The sequence below is a fragment of the Acanthochromis polyacanthus genome, chromosome 6, assembly GCF_021347895.1.
Source record: "Acanthochromis polyacanthus isolate Apoly-LR-REF ecotype Palm Island chromosome 6, KAUST_Apoly_ChrSc, whole genome shotgun sequence".
In the NCBI taxonomy this organism is placed as follows: Eukaryota; Metazoa; Chordata; class Actinopteri; family Pomacentridae; genus Acanthochromis; species Acanthochromis polyacanthus.
The window spans coordinates 28792018-28819801 of NC_067118.1; the positions used below are offsets into that span (position 1 = coordinate 28792018).

The 27784-nt window shown below is 38.4% G+C and overlaps 1 protein-coding gene across 1 annotated transcript; it reads right to left on the reverse strand.

Moving 5' to 3' along the window:
• Positions 1-1352: 1352 nt before the first annotated feature.
• Positions 1353-27784, reverse strand: LOC110957896 (immunoglobulin-like and fibronectin type III domain-containing protein 1). Its single transcript, XM_051949325.1, has 25 exons — positions 27605-27784; positions 25777-25849; positions 20532-20654; positions 20196-20335; positions 19949-20048; positions 19647-19689; positions 19354-19525; positions 16790-16994; positions 16288-16560; positions 15718-16161; positions 14983-15135; positions 14101-14223; positions 13688-13804; positions 12036-12160; positions 10549-10690; positions 10117-10410; positions 9431-9727; positions 4103-4282; positions 3853-3981; positions 3438-3746; positions 2736-2821; positions 2399-2591; positions 2019-2315; positions 1612-1938; positions 1353-1524 (listed from the first exon to the last, which is right to left on the reverse strand). Exons 2-25 carry the CDS (start codon positions 25817-25819, stop codon positions 1520-1522), a joined length of 4320 nt encoding a protein of 1439 aa, XP_051805285.1. The 5' UTR covers positions 25820-25849; positions 27605-27784; the 3' UTR covers positions 1353-1519.

Sequence of the window (27784 nt, forward strand, 5' to 3'; positions counted from 1 at the left end):
CAATAAAGATCTGGAGTAAATGGACTAAGTATGTAAAGCCCACAAGGTCAGATTTTACTTGAATTACCTGCAAGTAAATACGACTGACTTTCTTATGCAATAACAAAAAAAAAGTAATTTAATAATTGAAAATATTGGAAAGCAATGAGGTGTTTACTGTTGTAATTTTGATATACTTTGTAACTGTAATACCTTGCTTTTTCAGTTCAAATAAAATATTTTTATTAAAATAGTACAGAGAGAGATACATAAGAAAACAATGCAGATTTAGGAGGTTAGTCAGTAAAAGAGAAATATGTAGCTCCAGATCCAGAGATACGTGCAGAGAGAACAAAATCTAAACTACAGGAGAGAGAAATCACAAAGTTAGAGCGAAGCAATGGTAGAAGAGAGGGACTCTGTGCATCATGTGAAGTCACCTAGGAATCTATAGCAGCACAAGCAGAGACCCAGCTCCAACTGTAAACTTTATCAAAGAGAAAAGCTTAAAGCCTAATCTTAAATCTTGGCACAATGAGCTTCCTCAGTTTGTTTTATGTGCCTCTTGTTTTTCTTTGTATTTTATTGTGCCAGCTGACATCTGTTTCCACTTCTGTTATCTGTTTTTTATGTTGTTTGTGCAGCTCTAAACTGAACTGCTTTGCAAAAGGCTGCTGGAAGTGCTGAGAATCACTTCATCTATAGTTTAAGACATGGAATTTTTAAAGCTCACACACACCGATGGGCCATCCACAAATGATTTCAGTCATCTTTAACAATAAAATCGGTTGACAATGGTTTTCTTTGCGGGTTTTCATCCTTTTGTGTTTTTCCCTTTGTTCCATTATACACACATTTGTAATCACAATATGACAACAAAAAAGTTAAAGTTTCTTACCAGGCAGTTACAAAATTTTGTAAATGCTACAGTGGCATTAAAAAGTGCTTTAGACCGTTTTTTCTTCTTAACGTTTGACTGATGCATGACATTTTCAAGAATCCACTGCATTACTGAGCTTTTATGCTTTCATAAATATTGATATTTTGGTGCATTTGGGGGGATTTGTTCAGTGGTTCGCCAGCTGAATCAGTATTTGGTAGCTGTATTATAAAAATAACTCACAACTCACAACACACAACACAACCCTTAAGCTTTACAAGCAAAACCAAGTGGAAAAACTTTTTAACGCAGCACTTTTCATGATATGCATCACCTCCATCCTGTAAAATATAGTTTAATAAGCTGCTATGTCACTTTACTGTATCAATAGTTAGTTAGAAAAACATTTGACCAAACCGCTATTTCCATGCATTGATTGTCTGATCAGAATCATTACATACACATTGGAATAAATGGCAAAAATATCCAGGAATGCAGTGTTTTAATAGTGAACTTGATTTATTTTAATATCAGTAGCAGTCCAATAAAAGCACAGTGCAGCAGGTTGCAAGCAGCACAGTCACTTCAATCATCCTTTATTAGAAAGCTCATCTTTAAAATAAACATTGCTCGTAAAATAGGGAGGCACTCTGTGTTTCTTCACTCTGTGTGGGAGAAAGAAAAAAGAATCTACCATCAATTCCTTTCATTTTTCACCTTTTAGAGGCAAATGCAACTGTGTTTCCTCTCACCTTGGACACTGAGGACGGTGGAGCATTGAGCTCGTCCTAAGCTGTTCTCTGCGGTGATTGTGTACTCTCCCATGTCTTTGGGCCCCACACGGAGGATCAACAAGGAGCAAACTCCACAGGTGTTGGAGATGTAATAATTGGTATTCGTGTTTAGACTGACGTGATTTCGGTACCATGTGATGCGAGGTGCTGGGTTTCCCTTCACCGCACAGCTCATGTGGCATTCGTAACCTTTGGGTGCGCTGTGAAGCTTCAACGGCACAATAAAGCTTGGAGCACATCGCAAATCACAGTCCCTCCTGGTCGGTAGATTTATCGCAAACTTTGCTACAAGGGAAAAGACACAGTTTGAATATATCTTGTCATGAAAGAGGGATTATTTGGACTTTAAAAATGCCCACACTCACTTTTTTTCTTCTCCATCCCCCAGGTCGGTGACTCCGAAGGTGCAGATATGCCCATGTCATTTTTGGCATAGACTCTGAAATGGTATTCCCTCCCGTGTATTATGTTGCACACTGTAAACTTGTTATTGAAGAGTCTGTCAGCCACTGTGGACCATGTACGTTTAGTCGAGTCCAGTTTGGACACTGTGTAGTGGAGACGGTCGTCACGCTTCTCATCAGGAGAAGGTTGCCAGATCACTGTCACAGTTTCCGGCACGTTCTCCTCCAGTTCTACCGGTCCAGGAGGCTTTGGATCATCTGTAAACACAGCCTGTTTTATTTTCATCAGCTCCAACAGCAGGTCTTTGTAAATGATGTTGCAAAAGTAGTTTTCGTTTTACCTGTGACCCTGACTTCTGTACTAAATGTCTCCTGTCCAACAAGATTTTTCACCAGAATGGAGTAGATTCCTGAATCAGAACGCTCTGAAGAAGGAATCAGCAGCTGGGAAGAGTCATCGGAGTTACTGATTGTAACCCGCTTTGTCACCGGCACGTTGTCCTTCAGCCACATGATATCTGGCCGAGGCGAGGCCTGTTGAAAAGAACATTCTTAGTATCTTGAGTATTTTTAGTGAATATACTGTAGTTTCCTTTAGATTTCACTGCTTTTCAGTTTTGTGCAGCCAGGGTTTGCCCTAGAGTGTTATTTATTATGAACCTGAAGTATACATCTCACCTCGAAGTTTACTGTGATCCTGACAGAGTTTCCAGCCCTCACCACTATGAAAGTCTTCATCTTGTTGCTGGTGAATTTTGGCCTCACTAAAATGATCCACAAAAAAACAGAATTGTTGTACAGATGTACAAGAATTGCTTCAAACTGTAACATGCAGTTGAATTAAGTTTATCCAAACTGAGTGAAAGTTGGACGTAATGATGTCATTTATCTCTTCTCAAATGAGTATTGTTACAACTTCATTTTAATAACTCATTTTAAGGTTTACAGTTCTCCAACTTAAGTATTCATTTTACTCAAACATTAATATAAAAGGTGATCAAGTTATTGGACTTTTATTTCCTGGTCTTTACAGTAATCCACATAAATTTAGGAAATACACAATTTTCAGACTTTTGCTGAAATTAGAACATCAGTTTAAAGGGACAACGTGTCATTTCAAGTTGATAGAATCCACAAAAGCCAGAAATTCACCAAAGCAGAAAGATAAACAAGATGCACTCAGAACAGGAATTCACCTCAACTACAGCTCAAATATACTTTTTAGTGTGTTTATCTTCAGGAGGTTCAACAGTGGAATGAGCAGAACAATAAATGGAAAGAGAAATGATGAAACCAATGAGGCAGAGTAATGGATTTTAAGCAATTAATTTTAACTTCATAACTACAACTAATCAGGAGAACCACAAAATTTTGACATACCAGGTGAGGGCATTGCGAGGACATAGTTGGACATCTCCTCAGGGACACTCTCCCCTCCATCATTAGTTGCAATCACTCTTGTCCAGTACATGTCCATGGACTTAAGGCCTTTCACACTGTAGGAAGTCATGATGATGGGGGTGCTGTTACAGCGGGACCATTCAAGGCAATCCGCCTGCCGAATTTCAACAAAGTATCCTCTCGCTTCATCCTGTATCCCTGGTTTCTCCTCGGGTTTGGTCCAAGTCAGGACAAAGTGAGTGTAAGAAGTTTCTGTAACCTTCAGGCCTGTAACTTTACCAGGAGGCTCTGGAGTATTACAGACACCATGGATGATAAATAAGATTATCAGTTAAGATACATACATTCTATTGTTTATTGTTTACTGCAGCAAGGAAAATAGATGTGCACTTACTTTTAGGATCTCTTGCAAAAACAAACTCTGAAGGATTGCTAGATTCACCAGGTCCTGAGAGGTTTATTGCAGTAACTCTGAATTCATATTCCATGCCTTCCACAACATCCTTCACGGCATACTTCTTCTCTACAGGTCATTTTATAGAGAAAGAGAGAGAGGGAAGGAAAACAACAGCAGCAAAAAAAAAAATCAGTTACAATCTACAGTGCCATCAAGTTGAACTATGAAGTAAAATAAAAACGCATGCCTTTTATTAGCTCATCCATGGCATTGACAACAGTCCAGAGGTTACTCCCCTTCTTGCGTTTCTCCAAAATATAGCCCAGAATACGGGAACCGCCGGTGTTACTCGGTGCAGCCCATGAAAGGTTTATGCAGTCATCAAAGGCACTGGCCACCTTCGGAGGTGCTGGAGGGCCTGGAAAAGCTGACGGATGCAGAAACAAAGTAAAAGTAAAGCATCGGAGTCAGAGAAATTGAGACAATGTTGTGCAGTCTGGACTCTTCTTGGTTCCGAGAGTGGAAACTGATGAAGTGTCTACCAATGAGACACTTCAGGAATTAAATACGTTCTGGTTCTGTAACTAATGAAACAAACTGCTTTGATATTAGAGAGCTGTGCTGTGTTTTGCAGGATTTACTATAAGAAAAATAAAGGATTCAATAAATTAATCAGCCCTCTGCTGAAATGATAATAATTTGGTAAGAAATATCAAGGCGACGAAGTGAAATATGTTTTTTTTGTTTTGGTTCTGAAGTGTAAATTGTAAATATATTTCAAGTATTGAGCTGCTGATCAGATATAAAAAGCTTTTTGGTGTTAGTTCCCTTAATAGCCAGTACTGACAATAATCATTATTTTCAGCTCTATACAGGATGCGTAAGCAAGAATACAAGCATAGACCCGTAGCAGTAGAAACAGGGACAGTAAAGCACAGCAGGGGGCAGCAATGACACTGAATCTCTCCCACATTTTAACAAAGACACAGGAAAACGACAGGCACAAATAATAATAGCTGTGCTATTTCAGTTTCACTTCTTTCTTGTTGACTCACTGTCACATTGTGCTTTTCCTGTACTGATGGGCCTAATGTGAAAAAGAATTAGTAGCTGCTTGATAAAGATTTGTCTGTGATTACTGAACCAAATTATGTGATTCGGTTAAGCTAAATAAGGTGAGAAAGATATGTTTACTTTTTGTTCATATTTTGTCTGTTTTCCACACCTTTAATTGGCACGGATCTCACCTGCCATTTGTGCACCAACTGAATAGAAGCAAAAGCTTTGTGCTGCTGCCACGAGGAGTCATCACTTGATAAACCAGTTGGAAAACATGATAGTGCTTGTTGTAATGTGGATGAAACATCATATTAAATTGCTTTAGAGAAAAATTTCCACCTCAAGCTCTATAATGTCCGAATGGGCAATAATGCAAACCCCAATTATATTGACCAAGGACCAAATACACTGTAGTTTAAGGATATTTTTATTATTATTATTATTATTAGTATTAGTAGTAGTAGTAGTAGTAGTAGTAGTAGTAGTCGTTGTGGTAGTAGTAGTTGTAATATTAGTAGTAGTATTTATATATATATATTTTCTTAAAGTCGATCTCATTAGCAGTTGATATTATAATTTGCATTGTGCATTTACATTATAATTTAATAGTTCACCATTTGAAGCCATCGTAGAAAGATACCAGCATGATCTTTTGGTTATAGTTCATTTTTGGTTTTATTTTGAACATATGCCTTTCTTTGTCTGTCTCCTGTGGCTTTACTTCCTCTTTACTTCCTGTCTGCTTCACCCTCATTAGTTCCACCTGTGTCTTGTTTCATCATAAATTTCTCTCACTCCTCCGTGGTTACTGACAGAAATAAAGGTGGATCTAAGCTTATTGGAAAAGAAGTGTAATAGTGGTTCTGTTAATGGGTATATTTCTTATGTTTATTCAAATGATTTGGTTATTTATACTGATGCGTCAAGGTCACTTACAGGTCAGGTTGGAGTGTCCTTTGTTATTCCTGAATTAGGTATTGCTATTAATAAAAGAACAAGTGACAAGTTATCAGTGTACACCGGGGAATTGGCAGCAATATTGCTGGCATTAAACTGGACAGAGGATAATGGAAAAGAGAGAACTGTGATTGCAACTGACTCAAGCAGTGCAGCAATAAGTGTTAAAAATTTGAAATCTGAGGCAAGACAAGATATTATATGTGAAATTGGTCAAGTTAGTTATAGGCTAGGGAGACAAGGCAAGCAAGTCATTATTTTGTGGGTTCCAGCACACATAGGAGTGGATGGAAATGAGTTAGCAGACAAGTATGCAAAAAGAGGGGCTGCTAAAAATGTAATTGACGTTCCCGTGAAGTATAGTAGATCTGAAGTTAATACAATAGTTAAAGAACGAATGAAGAAGAGATGGCAGAGACAATGGGATACCTGCTTGAAAGGTCGCTTTTATTACTCCATTCAAAAAAGTGTAGAGGGGAATTTAGGAGAACAGGACTGTTCAGGCCGGAAAGAGGAGGATGTCTTGTCACGATTAAGACTCGGGCACACAGGGCTGAATAGCACTCTGAAAACTATTGGAAAACATAATACAGGGGAATGTGAATGCTGTAGAGTGGAGGAGAATGTTGAGCATGTATTGATTTATTGCCCCAAGTTTCAGCAGCAGAGAAGAGTATTCAAGAGGAAAATCTGTGATAGTAAAATCAAATTCGAGGTCAGGGAAATTTTGAGTAATTTATCTTTGAAACATGTTGCCAGAGCATTGCTTTTATTTATGGAAAGAACAGGTTTAAGAGAGAGGGTTTAAGGGCTGCTGGGGCCTTCCTGCCCCACACTCCATTCCAGAAGGTGGCGGTAATGCACCTAAAAGTTGCGTGCCAACTGCCATTAAACAAAAAGAAGAAGAAGAAGAATGTTTCATCATAAGTTCTCAGTGAGTATACACAGTCCTGTAAGGCACCAGTTTCTGTTCATCTGTCTGCCTGACTTCTTCCAGTGTTCTTCTGGTTTGTGCTTTTAGTTTGTTTTTTTTTAAATTGTTTGGTTGTAATTTGTTTGCTCTTCATGCTTTTTGATTTTTGTCTTGGAACCTACGCTTATATCCACATTTGGCTTGTTTCCTGGGATCCCCACATAACAGATATAGTTAAAGCATCAGTGGTGTTCAGGTTTTGGTTCACTGATAACAAACGGGACAGACTGGTGACCTGTCCAGGGTGTCCCCTGCCTTCGCCCGAGTCAGCTGGGATAGGCTCCAGCAACCCCCGCGACCCTAGTGAGGATAAAGCGGTGTATAGAGGATGGATGGATAACAAACGGCTAAGGTAATTGTCATTGGCTGAATTGGGGAAAACTAAACATCAGATTTTCAGGAGGAAAATGTATTCAAGAGAAGACATAATTATTATTATTTTTTGTGTTCTCTAAATAGATCTGAAGATAAACTAATGTAGGATGAAAGGGTGGTAGTGTGTTTAAGCCAGCAGCAGCACACCAGAGACATCTTAAGTTGTTACAGGTTGGGAAAGCACATGTGTGGTTATGGTGGTTGTATTCTATTTACTGGAGGCCCTGTTTCTGTGCATTATCCTGGCTTACCGGGTTAATTTAATGGAACTGCGTCATCATTAATACACCTGTGCTTTCTTTACTTTGACAAATCAAAATGTCTGCTTTAAAACCAGACCTGCTGATGTTTCTGCTATGCAAAATGAATGTCACTGTTTTCTAACAGCTTGTGGAGAATAATTGGACCATGACTACAGTGAGGACTTCATCACACTTGTCAAGGACGACTTTCAAGTCTGGCCAGAAATTCAGGGGAGACTAAAAGGCTGATAAAGACAAGATGGAAAGCTCAGACAACACCCTGACTTCAACAAGCCAGAGTGGAGTATTTCTCAAGCAGACATGGAAAACGGTAAGTCATTCTTTTTTGCTTTGTGCTTGTGCTGTTGTGTTTAGCTTGTGCTGTGTAGGCTGTGGTGCTGTAAAGGAGAATGTGCTTGTTGTGACTTTTTATACCTGGGACTTTTCTGCTGGCTGTGTGCTAGTTTGCTGTTGTGCTGTGATCAGGTCTACTTCCCTGAAACTTTCTAGTGGTGGAGAGGAACATAGGATGTTCACCTTATGATTGAAACTGTATGTTCATGGTGAGATTTTGACTTGGTGATTTTTTTTTTGAACCAGTTTAAAGGGCAATTGCATTGTCTTCGATATTTAGCCCTAGTTGGCAGTTTTGCTGAGAACCACGGAATGGTTTTGCTTTTACTGATGGACGGTTAAGAATATTCTCAATTGTTTCTTTACTGTGGTTTTGGATTTCTGAAATGGTATAAGTGAATCAGTACAACCTAGAGATTAAGTAGTGTGCATTATGATGAGTTAAGGTGGCAACTTCATGTCCTATATCTGTCTTGAATCACAAAGCAAAAGCACTTTGTCCTCTGTTATTTCAACTATAGATCGATGAGTGGGGAACTCATATAAAGTCAAGTCAGTGTTTTTTGTATAGCACATTAAAGCAACAGCCAAAGTGCTTTCACAAGACTGGAAGGATGAATTTTATTAATTATTATTATTTAGTTTAAATCGTAAGTTCATGACCTTACCTTAATATTCATTGTGTACATTTATAAGCATAATTTAAATATTATGGTTAAGACCCTACAATATAAAATGAGTAACAATTTTACCAGAGTAAAATATATATATATATATATATATATATATATATATATATATATATATATATATATATATATAGTACTATATGTAATACAAATTCACTGACTGCATTACATGTTAAAGGGGATCTTCAGTTTTTTTCAACTTGGGGTCTGTTTCCATATGTCATTTCATACATGTGAGTGATGGAGAAATGAATTTTCGACATAGCTCCAGTATTTAGCCAGGCAGGCAGCTTAGCAGCTCAGCTAGCAGCTCAGCTAGTGAAAAGTACGGGGCAACTTGCCCCCCCGCGTCAAAGTCCGCCCTAACGTGCTTTTTTTTCCCCACACTGACTGAAATCACACAATAGCTCGCGCCAAAAGACCGGTTCTGGCGCGAGCTATCACACGATTTCGGAACGAGATTTGGTTTCTAGCGTCCTGAGATTTGGATACAGACCACAACAAAGAGCGATCGCCAGGTAATGTGGAGGTTTTCGTTCACTTCTCATCTCTAGTATGTTGTGGGACACTCATTGAGACTATCCGAGCCGGTCAGTGTGGGGGGAAAAAGCACGTTAGGGCGGACTTTGACGTGGGGGGCAAGTTGCCCCATACTTTTTGCTAGCTGAGCTGCTAAGCTGCCTGCCTGGCTAAATACTGGAGCTATGTCGAAAATTCATTTCTCCATCACTCACATGTATGAAATGACATATGAAAACAGACCCCAAGTTGAAAAAAAACGAAGTTCCCCTTTAAGGTTAAGAACCTACAACATTATTTATGCTGAACAAATTATTTGAATAATTCAAAAATCAAGGTGAAGACCCATAAAATTATAAATGGGAAAACCTCACAGATTATTTCTTATTCATGTCAGTTTGACTTACCAAGTGTTCCAGCCTGCATTTCATCAGTCTCCATCACTTCACTCGTTCCCTCTGCTGTCACTGCTCGGATGCGGTAACAATATTTCCGTCCACGGTCCACGTCTGTGTCACGGTAGCACGGCACGCCTGGGATTTCCCCGAGTTTCTTCCAAGTGTTTCGTCCCACCTGCTGTCGCTCCATTATATAGTTAATGACTGGTGAGCCACCGTCATCCTTTGGAGGCCGCCACTTAAACTCAATACCTGCAGCTGAGCTCTCAGTTACCTCTGCAGGACCCAGGGGGGAAGTCGGTTTGTCTGAAATGTCCAAAAATTCAAATATGAATGTTCTTCAGTTTATATGTGAGTAAGTGAATGCAGTATTTATAGTAGAAAGACAGTTTTTTTTTTTTTTTTTTTCAGGAACCAACTGAGCAGAATGATGGCTCTGAAATACATTTCTCAAATATCTCCAGTTGGGATTCTACTTTAGCTAAAACAGCTGAATGGAACTTTTTTCCTCAGTAAATCATACATTAGATTGAGAGCAATGATGAAGAGTTAAAGCAAAAAGTACTTCTTACTAACGAGCTCTTGAACAAGTCATGTCTGGAGTAATTTCCTTTGAATTGGTCCAACATTTTTAGAATGTGATATGATGAAAGGGAAATATTTCACTGTTTCTGCATTGTCCTTTATTTACTCACCGAGCACAATGAGCTGCGATACAGCCTCAGTGAAGCCATGTTCGTTCTTGAGCTTTATCTTGATCTCTCCTGTGTCCTTCCTCTGACACCTGCTCAGCAGCAGGCGGGTGTGACTCTCAGAGTTTTCTATTTTTGTATTGGTATCCTCATGGAGCTCCTCTCCTTCTCTGTACCATTTGATTTTTATGGGTTTGAAGCCGACAAAATGCAGTTTGAAGATGGCGTTGTGCCCCACTTTAATTATCACAGGCTCAGTGAAATCATTGAGATCTTCAGGGTCAAACCTGGGGGGATCTGGAAAAAAAGGGTCATGTTGGATCCGAATCTCTGTGAATATCTCTTTCCCAGTGTAGCTGCAAGCGTAATTCTCAAAAGTTTTATCGCTTAAAGTAAATCCAACATCTTTATTGTTACACTGGCAAACTTTCATACCTTTAACGTTGATCATCGCCTCTGTTTTACGACCGTCTGCCTCAAAACGATATTTCCCAGAGTGCTCATCCTGGCACTTGATTATGACTAATTTATGGATCGGACCATCTTTAGTGATCGAGAAATAGTCATCTGGGGATATCTAATTGGATAGATATCAAACAGAATTAAACAAACTGAGCAACAACTATTAAAAGTTAGTTCTTCCAAATCAGAAGTACTGCAGAGCTTTGTCGTTTACTGAGGCCCAGAGATTGGAACATCTGTCAAAAACTCAAAAAAATGAGAAACATTGTTGAAAAACTGTATGAAACCTATGACAATGTTTAGGGGCCAACATGTGCAACAACTGACCCTAAACAGTCATATGTGCTTTCTAAGACAACTTTTTGTGTACTTGCCTTTTTTATTTCACTTAGAGATGAACTGGAAATGTGAAGAGAGCTTTGTACATTTTAATGTGATTGCATGACTTGTCTTAGGCAGTGATGGTCGTCTTAAGGCTCACATTCAAATTAGCTGACCTGCCGACCATTTTGTTTACATTTAGAAATGTGTATTGAATCACACTGAGTTCTATTGCTAATTTAAATACTAAATGTTCATTGCTGTTGCTTATGTAATTTGAAATGAAATAATTACCAGAAAAGGTAAGTTATGGCCCCCGGCCTCCTGTCATTTTGCAAAAGTTGCTGCAGGACAGAGCTTGCTGACAATCCCTGTGTTAGAGTGCTGCCACATATCTGGTTCAGTTCAAATGCTCTCCTTTGCATTTGCTTGTTTTGATATAGTTTCTTTAGGATTTTAAAGCCTCTTCTTTGTTTTCTTTTCCATGTTTCACTACTCATTGAAATTCCTTTTGCTGCAGGATTGAAATCCCCTTAAAAGGAGGGTCTCAGTCTGCTTTAAAAAAATATGATGTAGTTCATTTGTGTGAGAACAAAAAAAAGAGCCAGGTATGTCTATCATAAATTTACATACCATAAATCCACCTATATTATGAGATCATTTTGTAATCGTACAACTGTAGCACATAGATCTTAATGTATTGGTGCCGATTTTTTTTTTTTTTTTTGGGATGTATTAGAAACTGGAATGGAAGTTCAACCAGAGGTGTGCTGAGCTTGTGTTCATGTAATTATTCTATTCTTGGTGTTCAGTTCCAGTCTGGATTACTGTTGCTTATTCTGTTATTTCTTTTTGAGCTTTATGGTCACCAGAGAAGATAATTGCATAAAGCTACAGTCAGTCACAGGATTTCTCTGTGTTGGTCCGTATAGTGATGATGATGCAGGATGACTTTAACAAAGCTGTTCAACCTGTCAATCCAAATGATTTCAGAGGAACATAAAACCACATCTGAACTAAGTTTCATTTTCCTTAAACTCAAATGAACCAAACTACATGCAGCTGTGAAAGCAAACTTGCTCCCTCAGGCCTTATTAACACAAAACCAAAAATGCTTTAGTTTAAGTTGTATGACTGACCTTTTTGTTGTCTCTGAACCAGACTCCCTCGCAGTCTTCACTGCTGAGCTTGCATGTTAACTCAGCCGTCTCATTGATGATGGCATTGACATCAGACAAACCCCAGATGAACTGTACACCCGGGTCTAGGAACAGTCAGTTAGACACTGTCATTATGTGTTACCAATTGTAGCATGATGGTTTCTTTTTTCTATGTATTCATAACTCTTTCTCTTTTGTGTTGATACTCTGTTGTTTCTTATAGCTTTTTTGTTTGTGCTTTTTAGAATCTTGTTTAACAAGCATTCACTGGTAGCAGAAAATTGATTCTCTCTCTCTAGACAAATGCGGATCTGTCAGGCGCATTCATGTCTAATAGGAAAGGAGGATGAACAATTTTGCTTTGCAGTGTAGTTCTGCTCCTCGGGACACTCCCTGCTGTGGGAAAAATTACTTTTCAACACAGAGACAAGATAAACAACATTCAGAGGTAATTGTGAATAGATCAATATTAGTATTATCAGTCCACAAGGAAGTTTTTTCAGTGGAATCTTTGTACTGAGTAAGTAAATGCTCATCGTTGTAAAGCTGCAGACTATGTACTTTGAATTTTAATGATGACAGTGTTTACATTACATGTACAAACTTGCCTGGAAAATCCAGACTGACTTTATTTATGTATTAATATAAATACAAATAAAGGCAGTCTGGCATTGCGATGATACAAAAAGGAGGGGCTAACGAATGCAGCTTGAACGAGAAAGAACCAATCAGCGTAACACGGATGTGACGCACAAACAAATCGACCTTGTAGTCCATGTAGTCCAAACAACAATGGCATGCAGCCGAGAAAGCGCCGTGGTGAATGATTACTGCCATTTTTGTCACAAAAATCTGCGAATACATGGGGTACTCTCAAGTACAACACTTATTTTTGAAAAGGCTACGCAACAAAAGGCTCCTTCCGAACGATTAGCGGTGTTAGGAATAACTTTGTTAATGTTCGTGTTTGGTTACTGGAGGTGCGCAGGTGTTTTATGGGTAATCAAGGCACTGAAGATGATGCAGCATTAACTCCCGCCTCCCGTGCTATGATTGGTCGTACCAAACTTTCCCGGGAGGGAAACGCGATTCAATTCGCCCAATGCCAAACTGATTCTCCTGTATCTCCTAACATGGAGATAGGAGATTACATGGAGATTCAGTTTGGATTTTCCAAGCTATGTACAAACTATCATAAAGTTGCAGTAAATTTCCTGAGTACACAAGTCAAAAAATGCTACAAAAGCCTCATAAAGCACAAGTTGTATGAGTGTAAAGTTGACATTCCAACGCTCATGCTGCTTGATGAAAATGATGAGAAGTTATAAAGGTGCATTTGGTTATTATAGTAATCGTAGTCAGTTAGGAATGAAAACGAAATTACCAGGAAGTATACCAGAGGTTGGATACTTAAAATAACTTTAGAATTTTTTTTAGAGCACCAAAATACTCTAAAAGGTGAGAGTATATGTTCAGATAATGTTCATTTAAATGCGTGGTTGTTGTTTTTTGCACAGATGTTTCAGTGATTCTATTATAGCATATTTAAAATTAAAGGAGTCATTGGAAACCGAAGACTGCCATAATATGAATGATCTTGTGTATGGAAACTATTGTTGGTGATTTCTTACCGATCACCAAGTCTTCTATCAGTGGTCCTTGTCTTTTACGCTTCGTATGTCTGGAAGAGTCGGTGACATCCTCAGTCTCGTCACATGTGCAGTTGTCTTTAGGACCTTTACTTTTCCCTTTAAAATCAAAATGTTAAGCCATTTGCTTTTAACAAACAGTTATTTATATTTGTTTCAAAATTATGAAAGTTTCAATCTTAGCTTGAAAATAGAAAATGTTGGCTATAAAACCAAATCTGTTATTACTGCTACTGAACATGAACAAGTTTACGAACCACTACTTCACCTTCCTTTAAAAAAAAAAGTAAGTTGTGAAACGATATGAATTACTTTATGTACAAGATGATCGTTAACTGTTATTGTCTGGCCATTAACTCGCATAACATTGCTATGCAGTAATGCCCCAGTCTTACCACCGACTGCATCCTTTGACTTCCGCCGCTGTTTGGACCGTTTTATATGCTTGACCTGTCCAGTAGAGTCCTCATCCTCGTCACTTTCACTTGGTTCACTATCACTTCCTAGTTCATTTGGATCTGTGTGAGAGCCACAGAGTGGAGGTAACGCACATGCAGCTTTACATAGTGGGTTTTCATTAAGCTTTCAGCTGACGATGATCCTTAACCGTTATTGTCTGGCCATCAACCCATACAACATGACTACGCAGTAACACACCACTTACATCTCTTACCACTGACTGCATCCTTTGGTTTCTGGCCTTGTTTTGAACATTTTAGATGCTTAACCTGTCCAAGAGAGGCCTCATCCTCATCCCTTTCACTTGGTTCAGTGTCACTTTCTAGTTCTTTTGGATGTGTGTTGGAGCCACAGAATGGAGGTAATGCACATTCAGCTCTATACAGGGGGTTTTCAGTGAAATCTGAACAGTCCTGCAGTGTAGTATCATTTGACACAATGTGTCCCATTACATGATTTCCATTGGCTAAAACAAGCAAACAAGAAAGTATCAGCCATTAATTCTTTACGCCTTTTAAAGTGTAATTAACAATGTTCAGGCCAAATTTAAAATCATTTCCCTTGTTTGGGTCTATAACATAGCGTAAAATTAGACTTTTGTTAGTCTTTTTTGTAACTTATGCTGTCCTTGGATTAGGTGGCAGAGGAACAGATTAGAGAAAATACTGAAAATTATATGCAAATTATGAAACATTGTACAAACACAGTGCAGCAGTAAACACAGTTTGTTCTGTCTGTAGTATATCTGATACAAGTATGTCTAATGTGGGGTCAGATGTAGAGCTTCTGCTACTTGGTGCCAGAATGATCCTTCTTACCAGATGTTTGTTCTTTCCAGTGGACCTTCTTTGTTTTCTTCCGGTGCTTGACAGACCCAGCAGAGCTTTTATTTCCATTGGATTTAACCGTTTCATCTTGACTAACGGCAGACATTTCAGGCTCATCTGTATCATCATATTCTTCACTGGACTCTGGAAAGACACAGCACATGATCAAAACGGTATTAGACTCCAGATTTATGGATGTTACCTTAGGAAAACACACTTTATACAGTGTTTTTAAGCATCAGAAAATATATTCTTTCCATAAATATGTATATTAACAGCAGCACTATTTTGCAAATGTTGTTTTTTTACCAATTACTCCATTTTCTGACTTTTTACTTTGCTTCATGGATCTTGAATTAACTCCATTATATTAATCACTGTATCATATTTTTCTGTATTTGGTGGCATTACTGTACTCTAACTGAGAAATGTAATCTTTGTTGTTTTGTTGAACCTTTCTGGCTCGTACCAGTAGCACTGGACGATGCTAAGAAAGCCTAGTGAGTGTCTGTGTAAGATCATAGAGCTGTTCCTACTGTGTCAAACTGAATCCAAACACTGACAGGCAAAGTTTGTCACATAGCTAACCAGCCATGATCAGTTAATCCCCTGCGTTCCCAGCAAGTCTACATGTTTTGACCTTGAAATGCAAATTGTACCCATTACTGACTACTCACTTTAGTGCTGGAGGTGGAAATGCGTTTGTTAGGTATATATCTACTTTACCTGTTACCTTGTCAAAATCCACTCGACCAGATTTGGTGTGTTTCTTGTTGTTGGGGTCATCTACTCTCAGTTGCACATCTTTTGTTACACACCCTGAAACGTCTAATTTGGATGCTGTGCCATCTCCTTTTGAGTTTTTGGTCTTTGTTTTCCCTTTTCTCTGAGCACTGGCTTTTGCAGTGTCAGATTTGCCTTTTTTTCCTCCAGCATTTTTATCCGGTTCACTGATTTCGGATTTTTTACCGTCTCCTCCACCAGTGGTTAGTGCCATTTTTTCTTTCGGTTGTCCTCCATCGTGCTTTGCTTTTACAGATGCTAAAATCTTCTCCATCTCCTGTCGATATTTTATTTGTTGCTCTTTGGCCACTTTCTCAAGGTCAATCCGTGCTCCACCTGCCAACGTAGTTTTACGAGCTATCTTCTTACCGGCAAGGTTACTCTCAGCTTCAAGGTTATGAAGTAGAACATACATGACACATTCATTTGTGAAAATCATCACTTCTGATCATGGCAATAATTAGGATTAGATTGGCAAATTGATTATTGTTGCAATGTACTGTAAGTTGTCACCTTCCACAACCAGCCAGGCGCTGCAGGTTGCAATTCCAGCCACAGCTGAATAAATGCCTTTGTCCAGCTGCTGGCAGTCCCTGATCAGCAGCCTGTGAATTAACTTGTGGTCTGACACAGTTATACTGTATTTTTCTCCATCCTCCAGGTTGCTGCCTTTTCCCATCCACGTGATCTTAGGTAGTGGATGAGTCAGAACACATTCAAACAGAGCATCCTCTCTTTCTTTTGCTGTAGTCTCCTGGATTTTGATAACAAAATCCACATTGGAAACTGGAAAAAGGTGAAATGTTACATTTTGTGTTTGGAATATTTAGACAGTTACAAATGTTTAATTCTTCTTTTTGAAAGCTCTTTTATAACTGTTATCTTCCAAATTGAAATCAAATGTTAAATTAACACTTAAATGGGATAAATTAGTATGTTAGACACACGCAGAATACAAATGAACATTGGATCTTTTTCTTCTTTCAAACCCACCCTACTTCTTTTTTCAACCTACGTTTGTACTCTTCAGAGAGAATGTTGAATTCTTCAGCACCCGTTTGATTCAGCCCTGCATTACGGAGGTTGATCTCTTCAACATCCCCTTCGTACAAGCCTGTGCCATTTTGCATCAGGCTGTTAGCGCTGAAATGCTTTGTCCTCCCAGTGCTCCTAGGATCGTTTTTCAGTATTTCATCGTCATCATAAGGAATTACACCATCCTGCAAGGTGCACAGAAGAGTTGCAGACAAAATGAAACTTTAATATTCTCACTACTGACAAGAACATTTTGCTATGTGATATATTGCATATTTTGAACACATCAACAATAATCAGCGTTTTCCAGTTAATTTTAAATCCACACTGTGAATCTGATGTTACTTTGAGATGTATACATACCACTCACTGACTGCTCTGTAATGGGAACTAATACTTAGATAGTGGACAGTAAACTGATCTCTGACTCATACATTATGTATTATTAATGCAATGTAGTAATGACTACAGGCTTTAGCTCAGGTTATAGAGTGAGTCGTCTACTAACCACAGGGTTGGTGGTTTAATCCCCAACACTGAACCCAAAGTAGCTCCCACTGGCAGGCAAGCACCTTGCATGACATCAAAGATGAATGTAGCGACTGTGACGTACTACGATTGTGAAGTTTGAGTTTGGAATTTCACTGTCACCAGGTCCAGGTTTTTTGAAATTGAATGTTAAGAGGTGATTGGAGACAAAACACATGGTGGCAGAGTAGCGACCTGTCAATCACAAGGTAGCCCCGCCTTCAAAAATACCTCACTTTGCCTATTTTACTGTAAATGAGACCATAATTAACACCTTACTGTATCGAAAAGATCTTGAACTAGAGAGTGAGAGAAATTTTGTCATAGACTTCAATACAATCTGATTTGTTTTCTACAACCAGAGGAGTCGCCCCCTGCTGGCCACGAGAGAGTGCAGATTTGAGGCAATGGCTTTACTTTTAAGACCTGAACCTACGTCCATCTATTTCATACAGTCAATGGCCACACAACTGTAGTGTTTGCATCTAAAACACTCAGCATGTTGCATTGTAGGAATGTTGACAGGAAGCAGCGTATGCCACTGACATTTCTTCAATCATTTTTTGTTTGCAATTTACACAGAATTTAGATACTTAAATAAAAGTGGTGAAAGATGCATAAAAAATGGTAATACAGCAATTTGGCAAATAGGGAAGGATTGCAGATGCAGTCAGTGTAGCAGTTGCAGAGTTTCTCTGTGTACCTTTTAGCTCAATTTCTATCTCTAACAAAGCACAACCATCTTTACCTACTTAATTATTACTATTTTCAGATACTGACAAGAGAAGTACACATCTGATCAAGATGGGAGTCAGAGACCTTGGAAGTGAGAGGATAGAATTAATGACATGAAATGAGAAGTGAAAATGGATGATAAGCGTCCATGAGTGCATTTCAAATGCTGTGCCTCCACTCATTTTGATTTTACCTCGATTTGAGCTATTAACTTATTAGAACAGACATGAATATGTTTTGGTGACTATTTGTGCATTGACAGCTGACTACTTCATTCAACACATTTTTTTAATTTATTAAAATAGTATTGATTTGTGATGAAGCTCTATATGAAGTTGCCATTTTCAGTGTTTGACAAATATTTACAAAATAACTGATGACAAACCACATGAAAAATTGCGCTGACTGCACAGAAAAGAGACGTCCTCATTAGATGGGCTGCTTTGGAAAACACCGGTGACAGCAACTTGTCGATGCATACTAAATTAAAAAAGCCCACTGAATTTGTTGCAGTTTTTCAGAACTGCCAAACAGATATTTATGGGCTTAATGCATGAATAGATCAATTAATTACTGTTCTTTAGGAAACATTGCAAACAGGCAATGTTGTCAAAGTAATAGGCCTATGTCTGAGTCTCTCATTGTAATTTTACGGTTTAAAAATAACGTAGAAAGTTTCATTTTTTTTCTTTAACATTGCCCAATCCTCTCAAATAGTGTTTTAAAAGTTAAATATGATGTTTGGGAACTTCCTGCAGTGATCATATATGTTTTTCCGTGTGAAAACGGGAAAACGGAGAGGATGACGCACAAAAGAAAGCTACATACACTGATGGTGACAATAAATAAAGAGTAATAAATAAGGCCTAGTGATTCTTAATTACAGAAGATCAGAACATTAAGAATAGGCATGATTTAAAATATTTATTTGTTAGTTGTAGACTGTGCGCACAAGAAGCCTAATTGTGTGTTACAATCATTTGCAACACATTTACAGTCTGGAAGGCTCAACTCAATAAATATGCAATAATTAAGGTCAGTGCATATGATGGAATAGTGGCATTGAGTGCTACAGGCCACCAGATTTTGGCTTTTCTACTCTGTTGACAATTTCCTACTTGCTGGTTAATTCCATATCCTTGTGGAAAATCCTTGTTTTCATTTTATTAGCAGTGCCAGATGTCATCAGTAACACAACAAATCTCTTGTGGCATGTCTTATCAGTGACTGCTTTAATTGCTTAGCAGAGGATAATGCATCAAGGGGTGAGAATTTTCATACCTTGCACTTATTTTGTGCTCTCTCCTTCTTCTTCTCTTCAAGTTTCTTGAGAATCGAGTGCAAGTCTGTAACACCGAACTCAGAACAGATGCGCTCGTAGTCCTTTCTGTCAGCATTCAGCATCGCATCCCAGAACTTTTCATCACTTTCCCCATCTGCTCTCTCCACTTTGCTGAAGATATGAGGCAAATATTACATATGACGCCACCGACTGTCAGAAAGGAGCTACTGGTTAAATGCACACACTCATGCAGAAATACCTGGTTGACATTTTGATAGCTTGCAATTCTTACCTCTTCCTCAGCAGTTTTCTGAAATCTGCTGGATTTGTCGAAGCTGAAAACGGCACATTCAGTTTAGGTTTCTATTTTTGCCAGCTTTTACCGCCACACAGATGACATCAAGTCACTCACAATATAATAAATAACAGAATTAGGAACTTGCCGTTATTTGTATTTGTGGCCTTGTCATTTTAATGCGCTCTAAGAAACACTAAAAGGCCACTTACAGAAGGAGCAACTGCCTCACATGAACAATAAAAAAAAACAAATGATCACAGTCATGCTTCAAAGTGTATTGTGCAAATATATCTTACCCTCGTTTACAGTCAGCGTTGTGGTCCAGACAGCTTTGCCGTATTCGTTCACCGCTTGGCATTTGTATGTGTCTGTCTCTGCACCGGTCACTTTGTGAATCTGGAAGCACAAAAAACCGACCAAACTCACACCGCAAATAGAACGCAGTCCATTTCTGCATTGTACAGTTCTGTTGAAAATCTAACAGTATAAACAAAATCCTGCTTGCAGGATTTTGACAACATGTGGAATCACTGAGCTACTCACCTCTAATATATACTCCCCAGTTGATTCATCATATTTACTAGTAAATTTCTTCTTGTCTAAAATATTTCCCTTTGCTCTTTTCCATGACACCTCCGGTTTTGGGTCTCCTTTCACCATGACCTTGAAAACAGCTAATTTCCCTAAAGGATAGGGTAAAGAAACTTAAAAAAAACCCTCATTAATTGTTTCATTTAAGTTCATACTTTGAAAGATATTGCTCAAACCCAAACGGTCAATAATTTACTGTCATTGATTAAAAAGCATATCTTTCCTTTGACAAAACAGTTGCAAAAATGCTCCAGTTTTAGTGATCTGTTGTAATATAGAGAAACACACCTTCGTCGATGGTTAATGGGGTTGGTTTAGATATGAAATCTGGGGTGCTTTTTCCCTCAGGCAGATTCATTTCATACTGTGTGATCATTACCCCAGGGGTCTTAGATCTTCTCTTGAGAGCAGCTAGTCAGAAAAAAAATAATAAAAAGAAACAAATCCGTTAGATATGAGCAAACTAAATTACTACAGCCTAAAAAGAAAACAACAATAAATCCAGCATTCTAGGATCGGAACTGTACATTCAGATTAAGTCTGAATGTTCTTTGCTGCTTTCAGTAGAAGTGATTTCTCTTTAGCTACCAGCAGATGTCAGGAATGTCAAACATATTCCCAGTGATGATTTGTGTGCATGTTGACAGCAACATTAACTTTTTGGCAACTGTACAAATGGAAAATACAGCACACAAATCTGCATTTATGCTGAAAGAAGAAACCGTACAATCCCATTATATTTCTGTTGAGTTTTGAATTTGCTCCCAGTGACAACTGCAGGCTTTTTTACTTTTGCTGGAAGGTGTACATGTCAGCTTTTGCTCCTGTGTCGTACCAGCTGTCCAGCTGTGCTCATTAATGCCAGCTGGGATAATAAGTGAGAAAATCAACACCCCTAAATGCCAGACATGGTTTTATGTTAATATCGGAAGCTTCTTGAAGAAAATATGTCTCTGTAATTGTAAGGGATAGTATTGTTACAAATATTTTTCTATATATGAGCATTAAATCAACAACATTTCTAAATAATCCTAAAATGGTCAAGTTTTAAGTAGACTGCACAGCTTCATTGAGACACAGCCACCAAGTGATATACAGAGAGCCCCAGTACAGGAGTGATACGTCATACATGCAAGATTTGACAGCACTAGTGAATGTATAATAGGTGATAATGCACCAATAAACGAAAGTCTTTATCTAAACTAACAGGAAGCAGTCTACATAATAATGTAATTTATTTCTGATCTATAGTAATTATGGCCATACATGATGATAATCCATTAAGTTACTATGACGTTACCAACAGTAAATTTAAAATCTCTTGTGATTGCTGTGATGGAGGAACCTTTGGATGGCTGCTCGGGGACAAATGATGTAACTGTTGCAGCTAAACTGAATGTAACAGCTCATCTGTCTGATGTAAAATAAAGAACACAGTGTCACTTCCTTCTAGAATCTGGTCGATCCTGCCGCCATGTCAGGGATAATATAAACGCAACTTTCTCTGTTTGGAGGCCCTCATATGGACCTGATGCTGCAGGTATTTAATAAACTCAGAGGAAAGACTCCTACAAACAACTGGAAACAACAAGTGAAACCTTAGTTTCTGTTAACATTTTGCCAAAACCTAGATTACATTCATTGCTATTGAGTCTCATGTATCTAACCTATTAGTCACATTTCAGTTTTTAGTAGATGTGACATTTTGGGGAAAAGTGAACAAAACGTGTTATGTGATTTTTTATTTTTTGGCTTGCAATCCACATCCTTTTCTCTCCGTGCTGCTTTTAGATGAGTATTCCAACTGAAATGATGAAATAGCCTTCCCCAAATTCCTATCACAGTAGCAAAGTAGGTTGTGATCTCAGATACAGATTCTGTCTTGTTTTGTTCAGTACACAATTTATATGACCAGTGTAAATGTAAGAATATGTCAAAAAAAAAAAAATGGACTAACTCCACTATCTGCTGTGGTTTCATACAGGCCCAATTCCAAAAGATATGACATATATTGTGTAATCACGCATCCAGTGCCACTTTATCACCAACCTTTCTGGATCTTATACAGAAGAGTCTTCAGATTTGGACCCCCAGACTCAAACAGTTCATCAATTGTCAAGATAACTGCGGATGTTTTTCCTTAAATCATCCCCATTTTAACTTTAGTACACACATCCAGTGCATTGCCGACAAAGTAAAAATGAATAGACTGCACTCAAATTCACTCAATTATTTCAAAAAGCAGTGCATGAAATCCACTCTGTGATCCTCTGCCTACCTGCTTTTCTGCTAAAAAATTTCCTATCGGGCACAGAATGTGCAAAGATGGAGGATCACACAGGAGTCGATGGAGAACAACATTAATCCAGGGATTAATGATTATTATGACAAGGACAGAAATAGGAGAGCTCCCACCCTGTCAGATGTGTCACTACTTTGAGGTAGTAAATGGATGTTTCAGGTTATCAACACAAAGGCAGGACAGGTCAAAAGCGAACACGGAATTCAATAATACTTAATGTATTATTCAATATTTATTCCATTATTCATAATAATGGCTGTGTCTCTGTATTGTGTGCATACAGTACAGCAGTTCATCGAAACATCAGAAAACCTTCTATGTTTGTCTAGCAGAGAATAAACAAGCTCTCTCGTGTCACCTGACTTGGTGCCAGACACCTCATTAAAATGCTGGATGTATCGGTGAACAAGGGAGAAACCTGGATGAAAAGAAATTGCATTAGATTAGACAGATGTACATGAGGGAATGCAGTGTTATGACTGCAGGACACATTTATATATGTAATATTTGTTCAGCAGAGGATGTTCTGTACGGGTTGCACCTGTGAAATTACAGGTCATGCCTTGCAGGCGTTGCCTTGCGTTTGTGGTAATGTCGATGAGTATTTGAGGTGGGAGAAACATTTGCTTGCATTTAGCGTAGGTGTATGAATTATGTGAAAGATGGATAGGAACAGAGGGGGAGAGAGAAATGATTGAGACTGACATAAACAGCTGGTGGAGATGCTGGAAGTGAAGACCAAGGCAGGGAAATGTACAAATGCAGGGCTTCATAGTAACTCGTGTTCCCTGCTGAAGGTTTAAACAGCACTGACACAATAAAACATGCAATGCACCACGTCCATATTTTGTCCATCTTAAAAGATGAAAAAAGGGCTATCAAATTAATTAAAGCTCATTTTAAACATAGACACCAAGTAATGAATCTGCAAATACCCTGGTTATGAGTGTCCATGTCCCTCTACTCTGCAGTCATACAACACATGGAATCTCCCCAAGTGATTCCAGCTAAAGTTATAATTTCTAAACTGTGATTATTTAAACAGAGCTACCCTCTTTCAGTTAGTTCTGTTTTAACATTTCCACAGCAACCTGTTTTCCTTAGTAAGGAGCAGCAGCTCTGTCAAAATGTGATCCCCTCACTTGTTCATGAAAATCCTGTTTACAGCCCTAGGTTTAGCTAAAGAGAAAATGCAGAATTGTTGGAGATCGTTAACACAGTAATATTTCTTCAGAGAACATTCAGAGGAGCTTTTTATGGAGAACTTACTCGTTCCTTCTGACAGCAAGTTGAAAGATTTTTTTGAACTCAAAGTAACATAAAGTTTGTGTTCCATTAGTGGTGTTAGATTAATGTCAGCTGCTCTTTTTATTAATGTAAATGAATATCACCTGCGTGTCGTTCATCTCTGTGACTTCTTATCCAACTCTCACTGAGTTTAGTTCAGAAATCTTTTAAGAACTAAAGCATCAGTTAACATTACTGCCAGACACTGAATGTACAAGAGGTCATTGCCTCTCAAAAACAAAGAGCGACTAAATGGCTGCAGTGCTGAAACGCATCGCTCATGGAGGCTTGAATAAACTGAACCACTGAGTGGGTCACAGTAAAGGGCAGCAGGCTGCCAACTGTAATCCAGGGATGTTTTCTTCTCATCTTCAGTTTATCACTGAAGCCTGGGAAAGAAGACCTTTAGTCAACTGGATGTCCAAGTGCCTTTCAGTAAAAGGTCCAGTGAATCTGATAAATAAATAGAGGGGGCTGTCTTCAGAGCTATGGCTGTTGCCATGCCAACGTCCTGGTCAGCATTTGAATGTTTTTTTTTTTTGATATATGTGAGAGCATGAAATAAGGCATAGTAATCCAGCATCATTCATGGTGCATCAACCTTAATAATTATCATACAGGAACATTTCATCTCAGTTTAATTGGAGATTTTATCTAACGTTATCAGCAGTGACAGACAATGACACCTGATCACATGGCAGGCTTACACGTTGTTATGCTGGCAACATCTCATGAGAGTTCGTATTCAATCTGAGGTCTGGAATAACATTAAATATGTGAAGATGTCCCCCATAATGTAGAGAATCACAAATCTACAATTAATTTAGTAAATGTGCTGAAAATATTAAATAACTACTTGTATGTGTCTGCAACTGTGACTTGCATGCCAGCAAAGTATAATTATACATTTCAAACAATGGCCAATTGTCAAGTTGTTTTAGGTGTATCCAGCATCCCCAAACTACCAGAGTCTTAGCTACAAATCAAACAATTCTGACAGAAGCTTCAAAATCCCCAAACTGGTATTTAGGTCAGCCCTACAAACTGTGCAGTACATCATTTCATGGGGTTATAAATGTTTCAGGATTGTTTTTTTTTTTTTTTTTGACCACTTGGGAGCAACAGGGAACGTTGTGAATACCCCATTGACATATTTTCAAGTTCTTTTTCTGGCCATCTGATGAATGTAATTCCAATACTGGCTCTTCTTTAGCCTTCAATTAGGAAGGCTTGGCCTTAGTTATTTGTTGACTCCAGCTATATGTTCTATTTTGGCAGGATTAGTGGCGGCTCATTTCCCATCACTTCTGGTGATGAACTATTCGGCACACTGTTCACTGTGTTTGAGACTAATGTCCGCTTCCATTACAGATAATTGCCACCAAACGGTGTTACAAACCAATGTTGAATATTTTGGTTTGAAATAGTCCCCCTGTATAGATGAATTTTTCTTTCACCCGTGTATTTAATCCATGGAAGATATTTTCTCCTTTTCTCTAAGCACTTCAGCTGAGCCAAAGTGTTTTTGGTTTAAAGATCTGACTAATGCTGTTTTTTCTTTGGTTTTAGGAACTAATAAAGAAATGAACCTTTATGATCTCTAGGCTGCAGCATTTACTAGTGCAACTATAGTTTCCTGTAAAATACATCCTCTCTGAGAACAATAAAACTATCTTTAACATTTACAAAATGTTAAAGCAATAAAGCTATCTTTAACATTTAGAAAATGTTATTCATACCGGGAATGTATCACAAAATTATTATGACAGCCCAATATGCTAAATTTGGCTGATGTCTCTTCCAAGGAAATGCATAACTGGTCATTTTCATAATTTTTCTTGACACTGTTTGTTTGACTCAGCTGCAGCAGACTGCATGTCTGTAAGATATTCAGTATATTGGAAGAGAAAAAGGCAGAAAAATATTAGAATTTTGGTGCTGTACTTGGTCTGGCAGCCGAACCCGTGCTCTTCTCTCGTTTCCACATGTTGGGGGAGTTGATTTTCAAAAGGGCAACCTGCAAACAGAAAATGATCATTAGAACCAATTGCAAAGCAGCAGTGTTACTTTGCATTATAAAGTATTATCTCTCCATATCTGTTTTGTATATTTGTTTTTCCTGCTGTGTGGAATTTTTCCAAAGAAAAACCTAGCGTTTTTCGGATCAGTTCAGAAAAAAAGAGACATTTATGGTTTGATTTAGTTCAGTTTTCCAGCACCACAGAGCTTCATTCAGCTAACATACAAAGCTCTTAATAACCATACTCCACCGCATCTAGAAGACCTTGTTTTGCCACATGGTCCCAATAGTGCACTTTGCTCTCAGAGTACAGGCTTCCTTGTAGTAGCTCAGGTGACCCTGAACCATCCCTTAGTGATGCTGCTGTGAGCCAAGGACGTTGGAAGACTTCCTACGATAGACTGAAGAGCACTCCTCTACTCTTCTTTCTTCCTTACATTTATGTAACGCTATTATATGTCTTTGGCTTTGTGTCTTCTTTGTCCTGTACATCGTGTTTTATCCTCTCTGCAGAGATCTCTGACTCAGAGTTGCACTTTTCTAATCTGCAGTCACTGAACTCGCCAACTTCCTGTGTTCGTGTGTTGCATTGTTTCTTTGTTTCTCTCTGCTATCCTTTTCCCTTGATTACCTCCTCAACCCAACCAAGCAAGGACAATAAATGCCTTCCCTGAGCCTGGTTCTGCTGGAGGTTTCATTCTGTTTAAGGAACAATTTACGGTTTTTTTTCTTTTGCATTTTTGGGTCTCTCTTCCCATAACATAATATTGTGAGGTTTTTGCCTTACTATATGAAATGTCCTGAGATGCTTTATGTTGTGAATTGTCATAATACAAATAGAACTGAACTGAATATAAAACTGCCAAACCTTCTGTATCTCCCGAGTGGATAAACGAGGCAATCTAGTGTGTGCTCCATGTAGAAGAAGGTCAAACGTGAACCATTATGTGTTTTTATGATCTCAGGATTGCTCTTGCTGTGAGGAATACATGTAACTTATGTGCAAAAAAAATGGATTTAGCAAGTTAAATGCATTCAGAAAAGAATGTCAACAGCTATTTGTTATGCAACATAACATATTAAGAATATTATCATTTTTAGGATGATCTGAGGGCTTATAGACATTGAAGTCATGTACGTTGAGAGGCTAAGTCAAACTAAATTCAAGACAACAACTAAAACACAGCTGCCAAAGCTATAGTTAGCTGCAACCTTATAATAAGTTTGAATGGTTACACCAACCTTAATTAGACTGATGCTGCTTGAATATCTTCATTCTCAGAAAGATGTTCAGAATTAGGTGCTGTTAATACATCAATGTTGTCAAAGTATGCCAATTAGAAATAAGATAACAGCCTGACAAATATAGAAAGAGTGTGATGTAGTGACATACAGTGCAAGTAATTTAATATTTATTACAGCTTCACATTGATTTATCTTTTCATATTGACTTAATATTTCCACCCGGTGCAGCAGTTTGTGGTCTATCATGGTTTGTAATGATCTAAAGGACAAAATCTGTGCATCAGACTTCACCATAAAGCAAATCAAAACTGAAAAAGCATCTCTTTGATCCCAACTTCTTTTAAGTAGAAAGCTCTGATTCCTCTTACGAGCATCATGCAAACCCCTCCAGGTTGTCAGATTTCTATACCGTAATTCATTTGGAGATCATAAAGAACTGAATGCTGAGCCATGACCACAATGCACCTTTGGTCAGACACAAACAAGCAGAGAGAAAAAGTGGTTTACCTGTCGACTGGTTTGTAGATGTGCTCTAAACTCGCTGCCTCCTGGTTTTACCGGATGCTAAATCCTTTGGGAAAACACGTTTGCTGCTTGCAAGCGGCTGTCAAAGAGAAGCTTCTCCTCAGAGAGAGGCAGATGGATGCTCAGAGCGGGTGGGTTATTATTGAGGGGGTAGTGGGGTGG